This window comes from Agelaius phoeniceus, chromosome 3, assembly GCF_051311805.1.
Source record: "Agelaius phoeniceus isolate bAgePho1 chromosome 3, bAgePho1.hap1, whole genome shotgun sequence".
NCBI classification, from domain to species: domain Eukaryota; kingdom Metazoa; phylum Chordata; class Aves; order Passeriformes; family Icteridae; genus Agelaius; species Agelaius phoeniceus.
The window spans coordinates 7,217,789-7,237,397 of NC_135267.1; the positions used below are offsets into that span (position 1 = coordinate 7,217,789).

The 19,609-nt window shown below is 41.0% G+C and overlaps 1 protein-coding gene across 9 annotated transcripts in view; it reads left to right on the forward strand.

Moving 5' to 3' along the window:
- Positions 1-3,311: 3,311 nt before the first annotated feature.
- Positions 3,312-19,609, forward strand: part of ATG5 (autophagy related 5) — a 122,396-nt gene continuing 106,098 nt past the window's right edge. For 7 of the 9 annotated variants that reach the window (XR_013181726.1, XM_054628865.2, XM_077176529.1 and 4 more), the window contains exons 1-4: positions 3,312-3,442; positions 4,208-4,362; positions 9,732-9,859; positions 16,259-16,337. Coding sequence is in view for 8 of the 9 variants with exons in the window: in XM_054628865.2 (XP_054484840.2) it covers positions 4,255-4,362; positions 9,732-9,859; positions 16,259-16,337 (315 nt within the window). In the remaining variant the exon portion in view is untranslated. Of the gene's footprint in view, positions 3,443-4,207; positions 4,363-9,731; positions 9,860-16,258; positions 16,338-19,609 lie in introns of those variants that run through there. The other 2 variants (XM_077176531.1, XM_054628870.2) reach the window with 1 other exon arrangement.

The following is a 19,609-nucleotide window of genomic DNA, read 5'->3' on the forward strand; positions in this document are numbered from 1 at the left end:
AGTTATCTCACTTTATAACTTGACTGAGTTCTATTCTCCACCTGGCTTCTTGTATCTAGATCCAGCAAAAGACTTGGGTGCTTGATGGAATTCAGTTTTCAGCCTATGAAGTGGAATCCATAGGCCTGAGTCAGGTGCCTATGTTCCTTATATTATACACAAGAGAAACATGCAAAAGTAAATGTTTAATCTACTTGGTAGTCACTGTAAGTAATCAACAGAATGCTGACTGCACAGTCTAGCAGGCCCACATTGTGCTTCAAGAACTGCAGTAGTGGGGGTTAAGACAGACCTCAGGAGGTGAGCACAGGCAGCATCAAGGAGTCACATCCTAACAGGATCACTGATAATAGCTTGCAGACTCCTCCCTGACTGTGAGAAAATAAATGACCTGGCATTACCTTTCGTGGTGCTGCTACAATGATCAATCAAACCCTTCAGCCTACAGATCCTACCAAAACCAGCCTTTTCTATAGGAGAGCTCTGAGGAGCTCATAGGAGGAAAGGGCAAAGACTAACCCTGTGCTTCTCCTTGATTTCCTGTAGGGATATCCATATGTGCAAAGCTTTCTGAAAGCTTGCAAATGATGTAATGAGGAAAAATCTCTGTAAAAATCTTGTTCTTTTTTGTCTGTTTAGTCAGGGTTTTCTGTTTGTTTGTTTGTTTGCTTTTCCAGTAGTGCTGGCATCTCATAGCATCCTCCTGAGACTGGTTTCAGCAGACCTCTAACAGCATTAAGGGGTTCCTTGCAGAAACACACAGAGAAGCTTTTAGTAAATGTGCAGTGCTTGTGGGTTGGATGTCTCTGTAACTGTGGAATCAGTTCTGTGCATAGCTCCTGCCATTCCAGGTTTGCAAGACAGTAATTTCCACCCCATCCACACTAGTTAAAACTGTTGTGAGTGCACAGAGAATACTTCTGGAGGAACCTCTCTCCTTCCATCATCATGCCAAACACATGCAAGGTGAGTGTAGTTGCCTATATTCAGAAGTGTAAGGGAACTGCTCCCTTCAGAGCATAAAGCCTTGCGATATCACATGTGCTCTGTGCCTTCTTTCCCTGTCCTTGGGGCAGGCCATACCAAATACTAAGTTTTCTCCAGGTTTACAACATTTACCTCCTTTTTAAACCCATGTGTCACAGAAAAATTGAGAGAAAAGGCAAGGAAAGCTTCCTTGTGTATGTCCCAAATCACAAAAGTGCCATAGCTTAACTTTTTGCTTATAGAGCAGTAGCAAAAGAGATAATTTTTTTATTAGGCCTCATGTTTGGAATATTATGTTTTACCAAAAAGAGGTCATCATGATGATCTCATTTAAACTGGGAAAAAATTAAAATGAGCCTGTCAGACTTTTCTAATCCTTCAGATGACTGAAAAAGTACTAGAGTTCTGCAAATCATACTGTTGGCTCAGCAACACACAAACTTATTAAAATGCCAGCCTTTGGGTAAACCCCACCGAAAGTCTGTAATAATCGCAGCTAGTTCCCGAATTCCCGAAGACTCCTTCAGCAGCCGTGGCCACTGCATGACATCTGGTGGCCACAAGGCAGCACGGCCAGAACGTGGCACTACTGAAACTGCCGCCCGTGCATCCTCTAAAACCGCCCTGTATCGGCTCTCATCCCACTGAGATGGGATCCCACACCCGCTCTGAGATGTTCGTTCGCTCGCTGCGGTTGTGCACTTTGCCAGGGAACAACCCAGCCCGGACAACTGCTAGTGTGTAGCACAGCGGGATACAAATCTTCCTTGGGAGTTCTCAGGCTCCCCGCCACCAGGGTCGATCATCCCCGGCACTCCTACAGCTGTAGGACGTTGAGATGGGGATTTGCAGAGCAACAGAATTGTGGGAGATGTTCTTTGGAGTGCACAGGTGGAATTCACTGTGGAATTTATCAGCATCTACCGAGCTGATAAAAACCAATCCAGAAGGATGCTTTGGTACGCAAGAGGTGTCATTGGTGGCAACAGGTACTCCTCACATGACCATGGTACAAAATCACAGAATTAAAAAATATAAAGGATTGGAAGGGATTTTAAATATTATCTAGTCCAAATCTGCCCTGCCACGGGTAAGGACACCTCTGACTGGACGAGGTTGATCAAAGCCTTATCCAACTTGGCATTGAAAACTGGGGCATCCACAGCCTCCCTGAGCAACCTACTCTAGTGCCTCACTACTCTCACAGTAAGGGATTTCTTCCCAATACCTTAAATAAATTTCCCATGGTGGAATCACATATCCTCTAAACAAAGAGCATAGTTCTCCCAAGAAAATCCTGGGAAGCTGTGTAAAAGCTGTAAGAAACTTAGAAAAAAGAATTCAAACAATTATTATCTTTCTTTCTGTAACCATTGTTTATAGATATAGTTCTCCAAAGTGTGCTGTTCATAGTTCACCAATAGTATGAGAAGTTTTCACTTTGAGACCAATCAAGTATCAGCTTATCAAATCAGACTATAAAAGTCACAACTTCTTCCCAATAAACAGATTCTATTTCACCTTCTGATGACTAGAGTCATTCATTCCATCCCTGACTCAACAGCGTCATCCCATCTTTCACTTTGTCCCCATTCCTCCTTGTTTTGTCACCACAGTTCCTGACCCAGAGTGCCTTTCTGGCTTCCCAGCAGGCTCCCTCAGATACTGCAAGGTTGCCATGAGTTCTCCACACAACCTTCTCTTCTCCAGCCCCACCTTTCTCAGCTTGTCTTTGTAGGGGAGGGGCTCCAGTCCTCTCAGCAACTTTGTGGCCTTCTCTGGACTTGCTCCATCTATCACCGCGGGTAAGATTCTACCACAGAAAAAGTCACAGAATATTCTGGTTTTGAAGGGACCCATCGAGTCCCAACTCCTGGCCCTGCATAGACACCCCATGAAGTCACACCATGTGCCTGGAAGCATTGTCCAAGCTCTCCTTGAACTCTGTGAGCCTTGGCGCTATGATTACTTCCTTGGGGAAGTAGAAAAAGAACAATCGGGTAAGAGAAAACAGAGAGATTAAGTGCTCAAAATCCTCCAACGCGCGGTCCATCGGCTGAGCGGCCCCGCCGATGCCTCAGAAGGGGGCCCATGGCCGGCTCCGGTACGGCTGCGGCCCTGCAGCTCTCCGCCGCCAGCGCTGCCGCTGCAGCACCAACAGCGCTCTCGGAGCGGCTGGGGACCGGTTCCCGGAGTGGCTGCAGGACCGGCTCTGAGAGCGGCTCCCGGACCGGCTCCTGTAGCGGCTCCCGGCTCCAGCCCTTCCCCGGCCGCCCGGCCCCGCCCCGCCGCTTCCTGCTTCCTGCTTCCGGCGCCGGCGGGGGCGGGCGCGCGGGCCGGGCGGAAGCCCCGCGGCGGGCGGCGCGTGCGCGGGGGCGTGGCGGCGGCGGGGGCGCGGCCGCCGCTCAGTTCCTGCCCCGCGCGCGGGCGGGCGGCGTCGCCGGTCGCGACAGAGGTAACGGCACGGCCCGACCCGCACAGCATGGCCCGGCCCGGGCTGGCCCGCACGGGCCCCTCGGCGGGGCTGCCCGCCCAGGGCCGCCCCAGGCCCGGCCGCTGCCCGGAACAGCGCGCCTGGCGCAGCCGCCGCGGCGCTACCCGGTCCGGCCCCGTGGGGCGGGAACGCCGCTGATTCACCTCGGCCGGCTGCCGGCAGGGAAGGAGGGAGGGAGGTCGACAGGCGGACGGACAGACAGGCGGACGGACAGACAGATAGACGGATAGATAGACGGACAGACCGACAGACCCTGCGGGGCCTGTCCGGGCTCCGGAGGGCGCCGGGTCTCGGCGCGGCGCTTGGCGATGCTGGGGCCCGTCCTGCGGCCTCGGTGACCCCCGGGCCGGTCCCCGCCCCCGGCGGAGAGCCCGGCTCGTTTCGGTGTCCGTGTGCGGCCACGGGCTCTGCCCCGGCACCGCGGCCTCTCGGGGTACCGAGAGCTGCCGGGCGGTAACGGGAAGGGACCTTTGGCTCTGCGGCTGGGGCGTGATGCAGCCTTAGGAAATGCTCATTTATGTTTCACTCCTTATCCACCATGTGTTTGTAGCTGGGAACTTAATTCATCCCGTTCTTTGTACCAAGTGATGCATTTAATGCCCCGGTGACAGCGTTGGTCAGCCTGCAGGAACGTAGTTATGGGAGAACCTTTAGCAAGATGTATTTTATTTGCAGTCCTCTTGACTTGTTTTCTCTGGGGGGGGGGGGAATGGGTTACATTTGTAGCTGAAGAAACAAATTGATCTACATGTGCTTCACTGTCCATTGGAAGAATGACAGATGACAAAGATGTGCTTCGAGATGTGTGGTTTGGGCGAATACCGACCTGCTTCACTCTCTATCAGGATGAGATAACTGAAAGGGAAGCTGACCCCTACTATGTGAGTATGACAAAGGTAGTCACAAATAGTCCAAAGCTGTGGTTATGTTTGTTTCCTTCATTCTCTTCATGTGTACTGCTGCATATTGTGAAAAAACCCCGCTTTTTTCTTCTTATTCCTGGTAGCTTCTGAAAGTAAACATACAACCATGCTGTGTGACTTCATCTTTCTTCACAGCAAGTTGTGTCACTAGTGAGAGAAACTTATCACAGGTCATTAAGATCTTTGAAAAAATTCTTAGGAAGTCAATGAGTGACTAGGTAAAGGAGGAGGCTGGATGTGAGTTTGTATGTTCTTGAATAATGAACAGTCGAAGGGAGAGAACTTCTATTAATACAGAAATAATTTAATTAGACTTAAGAAATTTTAATATTTAAGGTTGGTCACCTATGTAACACAAACTGCTAATGAACACTGGCTCTGTGGATGACTTCTGCTCATTTTCTTTCCTTTAAAGTCCAGCAGCCTGGACTTTAAAGAAATAAGAAAAACAACTGTAATGGCTAAAGAAAATACTGCCTGAACAGGATTGCTAGCTGATGATAAAAAAGGGATGATGGATGTATTTGAGCTATAACATGGAAGTGCCTTCCATAATGATGTATTTATTTATAGTGTTCTCATCAGTTTTCATTCTTTCAGCACCTAATAGACATGTAATTGAGAAAGAATGTTAGCTGATTCAGTGAAATGCAAATGTGAAATTTAACGAGTATATGGAAAGGAAATCTTGACATTTTAATTTTTTTGGGATTCTGAAATTCTTAAACCTTATCATATCCCATTCCACACTGGATAGATCTCTTTTTTTTTTTTTGCGTTCAATAGCATCTTTATAGCATCTTTGGGTGATCAGTTTCTCATTTGCATGTGTTGTTTTGAAACCTAATAAACTATTGGTGCTTTTTGTTCAGCAATAATAGTGCTCATCTTTGTATATTTTAGTTTCATCACTGCTGAAAGATAAGCACTGCATTCATATTTATTGACCTATTGCCAAATACATCTAACCTAAAAGTCTGAGACTTTAAATTATACATATGAGCTAAAATATGTTTGCATATTTGTATAAGAGCTCCTTGAAAGTTATGGATTTAAGTTTAGAGGCTTAGAGCTTTGATCTGTTTAACATTGGCTTGGAAAGCATGAAACCATGTTTTCCTTGTGGTGTGGCCAGCTTTCTAAGTCAAGAAAATGGTTTTAAGGTCATAGGATTTATTTTATTTACTCCATGTAAAGTATGCACAAAAATTCTCAATGCTTAATTTTTTCTTTCTGCAAAATGTGGTTACTCACGGATGACAGTTCTAAAATTTTACCTTCTTAATTTTTCAGTTCATGTTGGAGCTGGTAATACAGCTTTGTGTCTTATGAGGGACCAATGATTTATAATATTATCAGGCAGAATAGCAATCAAGGTGTTAAGTCATGGTATAGTTCTGATAGTTTCAGAGTGTGCTTGCATTAATGTTTTTGTTCAGATCTGGAAATAAGTCTTCATTCTTCCCACTTCCTGTGCCCAGGTTGGCATCACAGAGCAGTCAGCCCAGGGGTTGAATCATTTTCATGTGAAGTTGAAGGAGCAGATGGGCTTCAGTTGCTAATGGACATTTGGTGTATGGGAGCAAACTTGAGCTAAATCAAAGTAAAATGATGGGTAAAGTAGAAAACTACATGTAGTTAACATTTCCAGCCCTTGACATCAGCTCTTCAGCTTTACATGGCTCCTCTTACTTGTTAGTATAGATGCAGCCTCTTTATTCCAGACTGCCTTTCATAAGTGGAAAGACTGCATGGGAAGGAAATACTGGCATCATTAAGTTGAGAGAGGATAAAGGATTCTGCTCTGAGGAAGAGCTTTATGAAGATGAAGGATGAAGATGAAGGATGACACAGACTTGGGGGGTGAGGAGTTAGAAAAACAACTCCAAGTCTGTGGGATGGATTTTGGTTTTTGTGAGTGGTGTGACAGGAGAGCCCTGTCTGTCAGATGGGTTAGTGCAGCACAGGAGTTGAAGTTGTGTGTATCACCTTCTGGCATGGCACAGGGGTAGGATAAGTAATTTAAAATTAACTTGTCTGTCTTTTGGAAAGAGTGGTGACATAAAGACTGGGCAGCTCCAGTAAAACATTGTCCTGTGTCTTAATGCAGTCATGTAGGGTAGGTTTCTGCAGTTATGCTAGAAATGGATACATCAATTTTCTTTGGAGTGTTTCAGGCAGATGGTTATGTTTTCAGTGGCAGCACATTTAGGAACAGTTTGCTTGAACTACTTTTGTTGCTGATTTATCTGGTTTTTCTCTCATCCTAAAATTGTTACGCATTTTATTTTAAAATTATATACTGTTTGCCTCTTGCTGCAAGCAACAGTTAAAGAAGGATGAAAAAAGTATACAGGAAGCAGTGACTCATTGGCTGAGACTTGTCAGATGTATAAAGAACAAAATTACAGCAGGATACAGTCTTAGAATGATGCTCTGCCCCAGGGACTGGTCTTTAACAGGACCACTCTTTAGCTTGCTTGGTGTCAAAAGTATTATTTTGTTAAGATATCTGTAGGAGAGAGCAATGTGAAGTCATTCCAAGATAGGATGTTTTGTTTGATCTCCCTTGACATTTTAGTGATCAGACCAGTCCAGTTCTTGTTAAATCTGTAATTTTTCTATTTTAGTGCTCTGCATGTAAAAATACTGCATGCTGTGCCACAAAACCTGTGGATATACCTGGAGAAGCACTCCTTACACAAAGTTATATTGCAAGCATTTACTTTGGCATTAGGAGTTCTTTGTTATTCATTTGCCTCCTGGTTAATAAGAAAACTTTCCTGGTTATTGTGATTAAATACTGTAGCAATACATATTATTCAAAAGGAAGATGTTGAGATTTGTGTAGTTTTTGGGGATAACATTTAGAGATGGCTGCAAGGATTTATTCTGCTTAGTGATGAATTTGGAGATTTACTTCTCTTAATTTAATGAAGAGAACCTATGATCTTACTATCTTTCAGTGGGTGGGGAAAGGATATTAAAAGGGGTAACAAAGTGAAAATGTGTTTAAATTGCTCTTAAAGATCTCACTTAACAGATTTAGTATACTTGTAAATCTCTAAGATTAATAAAAGCTAGATAAATTAAAGCTAGAAAAGTGGTAGAATTAGATCCTTTCATTTCTCCTATGGAAGGGGATAACTGTATCAAGGTAAAAGAACTGGGAAGGCTAAAGAAAGAGTTCAGTAGGTTCTACAAATGCTCAGCATCTCTGGAAACCAAGGAAACCAGGTAATTCCTGTAAATCTGATTAACTGTTGAGTTTTGTACAGTTGTACAGTTTTTGTTGAAGCCTTTTGGGAGTGCTGGCCACGTTCTGTTAAATTCAGTTGAAAGCAGTTTGGTTATTGTCTGTGTTCTCTAATTTTGTTGAAGTAGAAACCGGGTTGTTCTTTCACAATATAAACTGTAGTATTTTATGGAGGAAATTATGCAATCTAAAGGATTATGTGAAACACTGTTGCAATAAAGAATGCTTTAATATATTTATCAATTCCAGCATGGCTGTGCTACATGCAGCGTGCTGAAAATTGGCTTTTGTAAGAGTCCTAGTAAGTCTCATCAGAGTACACCAGCATTCATTTAACTGTACATATCATGCAGAAATAACATGAAATTATTGCCAAAAATACGTGGGTTTGATTGGTATAGCCTGGACTGTATTGTCTCAAGAACAATCAGTGAAGATATGTGCAATTAGGTAAATAAAGGATAAGCTTATGTCATTAAAGTACCAAACAATTCTTACTTGAATGTGTACATAACTTCATTGAATTTATGGAGTTTGTTTGCCTTTTAAAAATGAAGGCTGTGTTTTGATTACATTGCTCCTATGAAACATGGTAGAAACAATGTGATGATGGTAATAAAAGCAGCAGTTGGAAAAAGAAAACCATATGGTACATGAAAAATGGAGTGTTAACTGACATGATGACTGTGACAGGGGTGAGACTTGGCCTTATGTAATTTTATAAAATTGTGAAATTTACCTGTGTCACAGATGTAACCTAATGCAGCATTATCAAAAAGATTAATCTGTTCTTCCAGGAACTTGATGTACTCTCCATACTTCTTTATGAATTGGGTATTTACAAATTGTATTATCAGGGCCAAAATATTATCTGATTTATATATCAAAGTGTGGTCTAGTTATTGGAGAAATTCTGGAAGAATGTTGCAGCAGAGATCAAGTTTTCTGTCAGGCAAAATATATCCTTACATGATTTAGGATGTCTGTACCACAGGCATTCACTTAAGGCCTGGCATTATTCATATATATAAGGAAAATATATAAGGAAAATACTTTAAGAAGAAGCACTGGTTATGAGGAACACTAGACAAGAAATGTTTCTCTAAACATGTAACATATAATCTATATATACCTTAGGCCCATCTATTTTATTAATAATTATGAAGCAGAACTTTATAGGATGGATACTATTAATTTAAAATGTCTGCTCTAAAGTGAATTGATATTTTGTAGGGAGGTTACTGAATACTGAAAAGCATTGTTTGTTAATGCTTAGGGATTGATTTATCTCTAGTGAGTGTGCCACACAGTCATCAGTCAATTCACTGATTGGTACTGAGTGCTTAACCACTCCTGGGCATAATGCTTTAAAAAAAAGAGGTGATAAGGAAGATGTTGCAAATAAAAAAAGCACAACATTCTGATTTGGATAGTATACACTTGAGAAAAGAAGATAGTATATGACAAAGCTTGTTTCAGCTAATAAAATATTTACAATTTTCTTTCTGATTTTAGTTCCTGGGTGAAGGTTAAATAGTAGTCTTGACTAATAGGTTAAAATGGCAAACCCAGTGCAAAGGAAATGGAAATTGACAGCTATTGGAATTACAAACACTTGGAAACCAAACCCTTGAGCATCTAGTTTTCATAGGTTTTGGTTTTTTTTTCCTTGTGTAGGAATTTTAATTTTGAATAATAGCTGATACACATTTTCATTCTTTTCAATTAGAAGTTATAATCTCTTCTTTTGTGTTCATATAAAAAGGTTTAAAACTTCATTATTTAAATACAGAAAATCAGAAATTGAAGTCCACTGTTCTCCCCCCACCCCACTGAAAGAATCAAGAACTTTATTTTTTACTTTTTTTGGTGTTAATATGTTGGATACTACTATTCTCCATCTTCTGTGTACATCATTTCATTGACCATTAAAAAGTAAACTGTTTCACCTTAAAAAGGGGAAGAAAAGAATGCTAACTGAATATTGGTTATGAAAATGCATACTTGTTACAGATTTTTACTAGTTTAGTGTATTTTATTTTCACTTAAAGCTTCTATAATTTTTTTTCAGTTGCTTTTGCCAAGGATAAGCTACTTGACACTGGTAACAGACAAAGTGAAGAAGCACTTTCAGAAAGTTATGAGACAGGAGGAAGTTAGTGAAATATGGTTTGAATACGAAGGTACACCACTGAAATGGTGAGTTTACTGAACTTTGTACTTTATGCAGTTTATCATGTAGAGAGTTCCCAGGTTTAGCACAGTGTCAGTAGTTTTCCTAAAGTAATCACTCCTTTGGGCTTCAAACATAGCAATAGAGGAGGAGGGTAAAAAATGTGTGTTTTTGGGGAAAAACAAAAGGTTTAATGTTGAACTTATTTTTTATTATTCTGCTTGAATTTTTATTGTATGCATAAGACAGAGGTGTTGTGCTGCACTTATTGGTTTTGTTCTCGTTGTTACCATAATTCAGAATGCTTGTGGGTTTGGCTTTACTGTTGCTTGCAGTAGAATTGCCAAATAAATCTTCCTTTAACATATTCCACCTTCCTAAAGATGTGTAGTAACACAGATAGGAAGTAATAATTTTGTAGTCTGAATGCAAACAGCTTATATGCATCACAGTAATAAAACATGAGTAGCCTTCACTGTTCACTGGTGTCATACGTGCTTGCACTGTAAAAATCTAATATTGATCTTCAAGGGTTTGTTGAATTCAATTAGTTCAAGTTTACTGAACTAATTGCTGTTGATTCTGTTTTTATTTTGTCTTATAGACTATTAAAACGATCTTTTTGGGTTTTTAGTTTGTTGGGTTTTTTTGGTGAGAGGTTAGGGACTTGGACTGATATTGTTTCATTTAATTAATTTTCATAAATATTTTTCATCAGGTTTTCTACTTCTTTTGCTGTTAAAGAGTTTTAAAGAAAATATTTTGAAAACTGCAGTGTTTCCTAGTTTTGTATAGACAGCATCAGCCATCTAGAAGGTATTTAGTATTTGGAATGATGAAGAGATTTTTATCTCTTTTTATTTCTTGTTTCATCATAGGAAATCAAACTAGTGAATTTTTTAATCTTAGTGAACCTGGATTGTCTTGTGATTAGCAAGCATCACATCATGGAGTGCCTGTAGATTTGGTGATGCAGTAGATCTCTTATAGTCTTTTGTTTCTTTGAGACCAACCTAGTGAAAATATGTAAAGAGAAACAAACCCATAAAAACAATCTCTTTGAGCTTTTATTTTAACTGACTGGCAAAACCATCTTTAGACATCTAAATAAATTATGTGGGATTTAACAGGAAATGGTGTCTTATGTGCCGCAGTAATGTTGAGTCATGGATACTACCTAAATAAAAAGCAAGGTACCACATTTATCCCAGTGTGTTCACAATCCCAGGTAAATATGGGAAGAAAACTAGTTTTCACTGAAGTTGTAACAAGAAAGGAAAGAGAGGCTTTGTGCTTCAACCACAAATAGATCCATATTTTCTGTAAGTTTTCAAATACCATGATCTTTAAAGTAGAATGAAAAAAACAAAACTCTACAATATAGGTATAGACTGAATATGTGGCTGGTAATTCAAAGATTAAGTGAAGAGTTATTAAATTCATTGAATGCAGAAATGAAAATAAATAGTGTAATGATGATCTGCTAATTAAGGCTCTCATCTTTCAGAAAAACTAAGCCTATTCTGCCAGGAACAGGCTTCCACTGATTTCAGTGGAACTGCTTTTCTAAGGAAAGTGCTATTTGTAAACCAGTATTTTAGGAGAATGGTAATTCCATAAAGAGCTGAAGCTTCTTCTGGGGAAGACCCAAATACAAGAACTGGGAATTAGATTGAACTAGTAGTTGGTAGAGAAAGAATAGCAGGCATGAATGTTTAGTCTTTTAAGCTATGACTTGTGCATTCAGAATCAAATAGAACTTGTTAATAATATTGTTTATTCTAATTATTTACTTTGCACTGTGAGGTCTTATTGCTTGCAGTCTGCAGTTTCATACCTAGTTGGGATGGAGTCTATATGTGTTCAGATCCAGCTCTTCCATTTTCCAGTGAGATTTTGGAGGAAGTCTGAAACATAGTTTCTACTTCAGGCTCTGCAGTGCTTGGGTCAAGTTCTTAGAGGAGAATGAAGCCCTCCAGGCCTGGAGTTACATGGGCCTGGGTTCTTTGTCCTGCTGAGTGTGTTGGGACAGGGGAAGATGGATTCTTTATCTGCAGGAGGTGGAGGAGGGTCTCTGTCACCAAGGTAAGGAGTTTCAGGAAGAGGTTATCAGACTGTGCAGCATTAGAGACTACAGAAGGAAATGGATGAAATCTTAGACCCATCTACAGCTACAGGAGATTTAACCAACAACCATAATGAAGGAGATGCAGTCAAAGACTGTGATTACTGGATTAGAAAACAGTCTCCTAAGATTTGGAAGAGCTGGAGGTTTATGACTTCTTGCAACAGGAGGAATGTTACTACACCTGCATTTCTCTAAGTACAGCGTAGGTTCAGTGCTCTGGCTGCAGGTGAAGGACTGAAGGTGTTGTCCAGTAATACATCTGATATGGCTGAACCTGAACTGTGTAGGGCACCAGGAGGAAATGAGAAGTTAAGTCATAAGTCTGTGTTTGGCTTCCTGTCTTTTCTCCAGGACTTTTAACTCTGCCATTTCATGGTCACTGCAGCTAACGCTGCCACTGGTTATCACAACTCTTTTGTCTTAACAGATAATTAACAGATTTAGCTTTGGGTTATCTCTGGTTTATCCAGTGTATGTATCAAGAAATCTTGACTACTTGTCAAGATTTGTTGCTTTTCCAGAAGATGTGAGAGATTAACAGGAACCAGGATCTGTGATGTAGACACTTACTAATTTGTTTAAAGAAGACTTTATCGTTTTTCTCACCTGGATTGCATGATCTGTTGCCCTTACTAGTGCCTCCTCTGTTCCTGAACCACAAGAACTCAACCAACCTGTTGTCTGTCCTATTAAGTTTCATACATCTAAGCTGCTCCCTGACATGGAAGACAGCCCTCTGTCCTCATCTGCCCTGCCTGCCTTTACTAAGCAGCTTATGTCTGTCCTTCCACAGCAGTATTCCAGTTGTGCAAGCTGTCTCACTACCTCAGGTAGCCCAACACTCTCCCAGTAATGCCATAGTATGTGCAACTCTAGTTTTTCCTGCTTGTTTCCCAAGCTACATGCACTTCTGTAGATACTTGTGGTGGGCTCTGTTCTCCCTTCTTTTATCACTTTGACATCTCCCTTGCAGCTATCACCTTTCACCACTTGCTATCCACCCATGTCCATTAATTTCTATTTATCTGTGGGTTGTTATTTACACTTCTGTTGTAGGCTGGGCAACCTTAAGGCAAAGATACTTTTGTCTGTCTTAGGTGGATTCCATCTCTCCCTAGCAGTCCATTATCCCCAAAAGGCATCCTATGTCTGTAAAAGCCAAGTAAGTCCTTGCTGCTGCACCAGCTGCATAACAAGCTCCTGACCTGCAGACATCTCTGAACCTGTCTCCTTTAATGGCAAAATTGTGGAGACGCCTCCTTTTCCCTAGAACTTGTAGAGTCACTTTTGATGCTCTCAGGGGTTCTTTGAAGCACTTAAAATTTGTGCCCATGTGGGTAAACAGCAAGGACTAATAATCCAAGCAGAGGACAACTTTGCCAATCTGCAACTTTTCACCAAGCAGCAAACCTCTGCAGGTTAACAAGTGAAGTTGGCAGATGGGCTCTCTCTCCTGTAGGATGGAGTCTCATAGTGCTATGTCTGCTTCCTCTGGCTGTGGATGGATGTGCTGTTCAGACAGCTCTGATGCTTCCTCAGAACTTCCAGCCTCTTGTCTGACACTGAAGCACTGCCAGTGGTTGGAGAAGGCCTGCCCTCTCTTGGCCAGAGGTTAAGGAAACTTTTCTGTCTGTCCCTCTGGGAGCTGCTCTGGCAGTCACACACTTGGACCACCTGAGCTGGGACAGGCCCCTTTGCAGCCGGCGGCTCCAGGGAGCGATGGGTGCCTCGCTTGGCTCCCTGCACACCCCACACCCACACAGCCAGACAAGGTTTCCTTTCCTGCTCAACCCTTGGTTTCTCATAGCAGAGCCTCTGGATCCCTGAAAGAGCTTAGTCAGGTGTAAAAGCAGAATAACAGCTTGGGCTGGTGTCCCTGAGCCAGGACCCCAAACCAAGGAACCCCTGGGCTTTTATAGCCTCACAGTCTGTGTGTGATAGTGTGGGGTTTTTCCTCTGTGTCATTGGCTCCTGCCCTGTCCCTGAGTGTCCAGTCACCTGGCAGGGCTGCAGGTCCCCGTGCCTTTTCCTGTGCAAAGGGTCAGCACCAGCTTTGGCCTCTTGCTTGGGGCTCCCATCACATGGAGCTCAACCTGCAGCTCCCTCTGCAGCTGCACCCTGAGCTACTGGCACTGAATGGATTCCTCAGCACCAGAGTTCACACAAGTCTGGTACTCCCAGACTCCCTGTGTGTCCCCACTGACCACTTCAATGACTGCTGACACTTTCTCTCCAGATTCTCATCTCTGTGAGATCTTGGTGAAGATGCCATTAATCTCTTTGTATTCCCTGATGCTGTGCAGCCCCCTGACTTCCTGCAGCTCCTTAGCTTGGTGACATAGCTCCTCACTGGTGTGCACTTCCTCTAGGCAAGGACATTTCCTCTGCTTGCTCCAACCCTCAGGAGAGGCCCCAGGCTCTCCTGGCAGCTTGAAACCTGGAGAGCTGCAGCCTTTCTCAGGAGCCCTCCCTGAGTGGTGCCACTCTGTGCTGGAGTAGTTTCTTCAGCAGATGCTAGGGGATGACACCTGCAGCTTGTTTCCATCCTGTCTGAGCCCTTGCACATGGCTTTCAGTGGAGTTTTTGTCCCTTTTGTGCAGGTTGTGTTCTAGCCCTGTTAATTGTAAAGGTGGCTCTTTAGTACTGACTGGATGGATGCTTGACCCTTCCTGTTCATAAATTAGCAGAAGACAAAAGGTCAAAGCATCACTTAATCAGGCACCTATTAACTCTGCCAAGCTCAGAGATTTTACTGAAGAAATTTAATTCCATGAACTTCACTATGTAATCTTAACTGATTAGAAAATACAGATGTAGGCCAAGACCTGATGCAGGAGTTTTTGTATGGGTTTTTTGTTGTGGTTTTCTTTTTCTTAGTTGTTTTCTTGTATTAGTTGAAAGAAACTGGAAGTCATTGTTCATGCTGAAAATTTGTGTTCATCTAATTATCAAATCTGATTTTTGTTACTTAACTCACCTGGAAAACCACTCTTTCATGGAACTTTTGCTGAATCCTTGTTAAGTGTTTAGGACATGATTGTCAGTTAGTAGATAAAAATCTTCATGGTAAAAACTTGAGCATTAGCAGTGAATCAGGATAAATCTGGATATGCATCCTTTTTATTCTCAGGTAAGCTCAGGAATTGGAGTAGTATTTTGTGGTTTATTTTGCTGTTGTGATGAATTTGCCTTCGCTTTGGGGTGGCTCACCCGTAGGGGGTGCTAAAGCACTGTTGTGTGAGAGTTTCACCGCTCTGGAGAGTGGCTTGGCACAGGTGCTGTTAAAGCAACGCTCTTGGTTAGTGCTCTCAGGACTTCCAAAACTTATGTATGTGCTTGGGTCTGTGACCTGAGATCAGTCCCATTAGTTCAGTGAAACTACTGACTTTATAGTTCAGCATGTGTTTCTCTCTTTGTAGGATGAAAAGCTAGTAAGGCTCTTTGGGTTATGATCTTTGAAAGATAAAAGAATGGGTCTTCGTAAGCTGAATGTAAAAAAAAAAATTGTATCAAAAATCTTGCCAGTATCTGTGTGTGAGAAAACTGAAAAAAGAGCTTTTTTACAGGGCCTGTGGAGGTTTTGTGTGTGTGATATATGTTCCATATACTGCTGGGGGCTGTATATTCTGATGAATTTAAAGGAGAGAAAGCTGTGAGACACAAGGGAATATTTGTCAGAAGCAAGCTTTTTTGTGTAACTCCTTTAATCTAGAATGCCACTGAAATACAAAACTCCAATTAATTTTTTTCCTTCCTTTTCATTCTTCTTAATTTGATAGTAAAAATACAGAGTTGATCTTGATCTATCACCTTTCAGCCCTTTTACAGATATGTAATTTTTTCACTCTTTCACTCTTCTCCTTATTCTCTGCATTGCTATATCAGACATATGGAAGAAGGAAAGGATGTAAAGGGTCAGTGTGGTATGAACCCAAGCATCTGAAAGCATGTGTGCTTTTCCTGGTCTGAGGCTTTTTAACCAGAAGGGCTGTTTTGGAAGGTTCCACAAAGCAGCTGTAGGCCACTTAAGGCTGTTGCAAAAGTAGCAGTGTTTTGTGGGCACAGCTTGGAAACCACTGGTTTAGATATTGAACACGTACATTCCAGACTTAATTCTGCCTGTCAGTCATCTAAACTTGCCTGTATAACTTTTCTAAGTTATAAAGTGGGAGTCAAACAGCTATTTTGTGTGTGTGTGTGTGTGTGTGTGTGTGTGTGTAAATGCAGGTATGTTAACTGTGATACATAGAATTAAATGCATGGCTTCTATATTAAATAAATATCTTGTCATTTTTAGGCATTACCCAATTGGTTTACTCTTTGATCTCCATGCATCAAATACAGCCCTTCCTTGGAGCATCACAGTGCATTTCAAGGTAAATTGATAGAGACCCTTTTCTTAAGAATGAGTGAGCATGAGATTTCATGACATTTGGAAGCTGGGAAAAGGTTTCATAACTATTTTATAAAACATGTGAATGGTGTGATGTGAAAGGGAGAATATCCATTGTTCAGGAAGCATTTAAAGGTTTCTGTAAATCTGCAGCTATTTTCCATGAGACTCTGTGTGCTTTTACTGGATTTCCTGTAGAAAATTACTCTGTTATAATATCAAAATCCAAAATTGTTTTTCAAGTTATGAGGCTTATGATAGAAGAACTTTGTATAATGTTTTTAATTTAATTGGTTTGAGTTCACTGAAGATTGGGAAGATTGAGAAGTGCTCATCCTTTTAGGTATGGATATGAGCATGGATATGAGATGCTATAGAAATCTTTGAAGTCAGGGAATACTGTTGCACTTAATGTTGGTCCCTTTTAGAGAACTGAGTGAAATGAGTTTGGTCTTGTGACTGCTGAGTCACAGGAGAGACATTATTTTGATTATGCATTGTAAACCCATTAGGTATGGCTTAATAGCACTACTGATCTTTGTTCAGAATGGAACTTGAACAAGGTTAGCTTTGGTGCAGGATTCTTGCATACTCTGAAATGCATTGAGACAATAATTCCAAGTATGTTTTGAAGTCAAAAGCACAACTACAAATCATGATATTTAACTTTGAAATGTTAATTTCTCCATTGTAAAAGAAACAGTGCAATAGGAAAACATCTGAAGGACAACACTACATTAATAGGCTTGACTTTAGTGCTTGAGGGATTTGAGTGAAATGAAAAATGTATTGGGGAAGCACTTGTGTTGAATGTTTTCATTGAAACAATTCTCAAAAGTGTGTTAGAAAAACTTTTTCCAACAGTAATCTGATTCTTTTTGGAAGTGTACACTGAAAGCATACATTCTTATGATATGTATTTCTACATGTTGAAACTTCTAAAATGACTGACTTAATAGATCTGAAGTTGGGGATGTTTTTGAAACCACTGTAATTGCTACACTTGTCTGATAAATGTCAGAGAGCTGGGATGAGGAAACTTCCAGAATGTCCTAATGAAAATGTAGGGCGTCTAGTTTCATAAACCATGGTTTAATTGTTATGTTCTGAGTGCTCTGGGATATTAACAGTGGCAATGTGGGGATGTTGCCATCTCAAAGTAGAGGCATCTTGAGAAGTTGCAGCACCACAGTGCTTTTTAATCAGCAGCATAAATTTGGCTTTAATGTCTATGTTGCTGTTTGCCAAAAGATCAACTACTTTTAGTTTTTCTGAAAGGTGTACATTAAAGATCAGCAAAAATAATTAACTGCTAAGGTAGTATTATTTTAAAGGTTGATGTGATTTAGTAATATAATACTGTGGAGTTAGCACCTGCATAATCTCTCTTCCTATTTTGATGTAATCTGAAAGTTTATTTAAATAAAATCCCTCTGAATCCTTAAGTCAAAACATAACTGAAAGATATCAAAGTATGTCAAAATATTGAAGAGGTTTTCATGTGTTACAGTTCCTTACAGCTGAATAGTTTAGGTGTGGGATTTTTGACTAGAGTATTCTTTTCATTTCTGTGTAGTTATTCTTCAAAGAGTCATAATTCTTATTTGGCTTAATTAAACAGTGTTAGATTTTATGGGGTTTAACTTTTGTTGTTGTGGCTGTCTCCTTTCTTCTACCAATGCATGCAGTCAACAACAGATATCTCAAACATCTGTAAAAAGTGTTTTTCAACTTATTTTTCAAAGTTAGCCTCCCCCTATCAGGTTTCCTTGTTTGAAGTTAAAAACATGGAAAAGGCTTATTTCTGTTCAGCAGAAGTTTTCAAGTTGATAGGTGTTTGTAATTGTCCTCCTGTGTTATGTATGCAGACCAAATCATAAACACAGTTCGTTTTTGCATTGAAGAATCAGTTTGTTAATTTGTACTTCTGGTATGCAATAAAATTACGTGCATTGTATCTTGTAAGGTTGAAAAACATTGCATTAAATAGTTGCAGAAGGAGGAGGCTGAACAGCATACTGGGGTCTGAGAACCATGAGAGGCTGTAGTCTGGGAAGTTGCTTTTGTTATCCAGGTGTGGCTTTAGAGGAAGGAGGGAAATTCTGCCCCTTCCTGTTAAAACCATCTCACCTTACTCTGTGGCCTGTTTAACACTGCTGAGTTCTCAGTGTGGTAATCACCTCTCCAGATTTTGGGCAGTAGATAAGATGGCAGCACTGTTGGAGGAGAGGAAATTGTGTGTGCCAGGGGAAATGCTGAGGTTCTGATGAAACCATTGTCTGCTGGTGCCTGCCTCTCCACCCATGACCTGATGTACAGGAGGAGAGGCAGCAGCTGTCCTTGTGTGACAGTCATCATCTTTGTGGGTTTTTAGGTGAAGATTGGGTCAGGTGCAATGGAAATGAAGTACTTTTCCATGTAGCATATGGATAAATTTTGGAACTGCTAGGAGATATTGTGGAAGCCAGAAGTATAAATGGTTTTTTTTTTAAATCAGTCTACTTAAAGAAAAGACCACTGATGATAACTAAACACAAATATATAGATGTACCCCCTGCCACTGGATACATTCCTTATGGTTTTTAATGCCCTATTTTCTGTAAATGTAGTCTAATGCAAGTAGACTGTCACAGGATAAACAGATGTTTTGTGAGCTAGAACTGAGAGATAAATATGGGTGGAATGGAGTTATGAAACCAGACTGTTGAAATTGCCAGTGATGTTTTTGGTACAGTTTTTTGTGAGAGGTCATTTAGTGCTCTTGTCTGTACAGACAGTACCTATTTCTTGGTGACCAGTTCATACTGCAAGGATCTACTGGTATGTGAAAACAAAAACCAGAACTCCTTGAGCTTTCTAAGAAAATCAGAGCCAACCCTTAGTAATTGTTCTTTCAAAGATGCAGGACATGGAGGGAGCAAGACACCACCAATGAGAGTACTTGAATAAAAGCTACTTATGTCATCTGTTAATACTTTTTGCAAATCTCCTAGTTGTATAGCCAGGAGTGGCAACCAGTTTACAATTGTCCCTTTCTTCAGGGATCTGAATGAAGTTATTTATGATTGATCAATATTTCTTCAGGTAGAAAGAAGGCAAGTAGATTTCTTTTTAAAAATACAAGCGCACATGACCTACATTTAAATATAAAACTTATTATTTTGTACCCTGATGGATAAATCAGCTGGGATGCCATGTTTTCTGTTGACAGTCTCATGTAGGTGAAACTGTTTCATATACTTCTTGCAGGTGTGC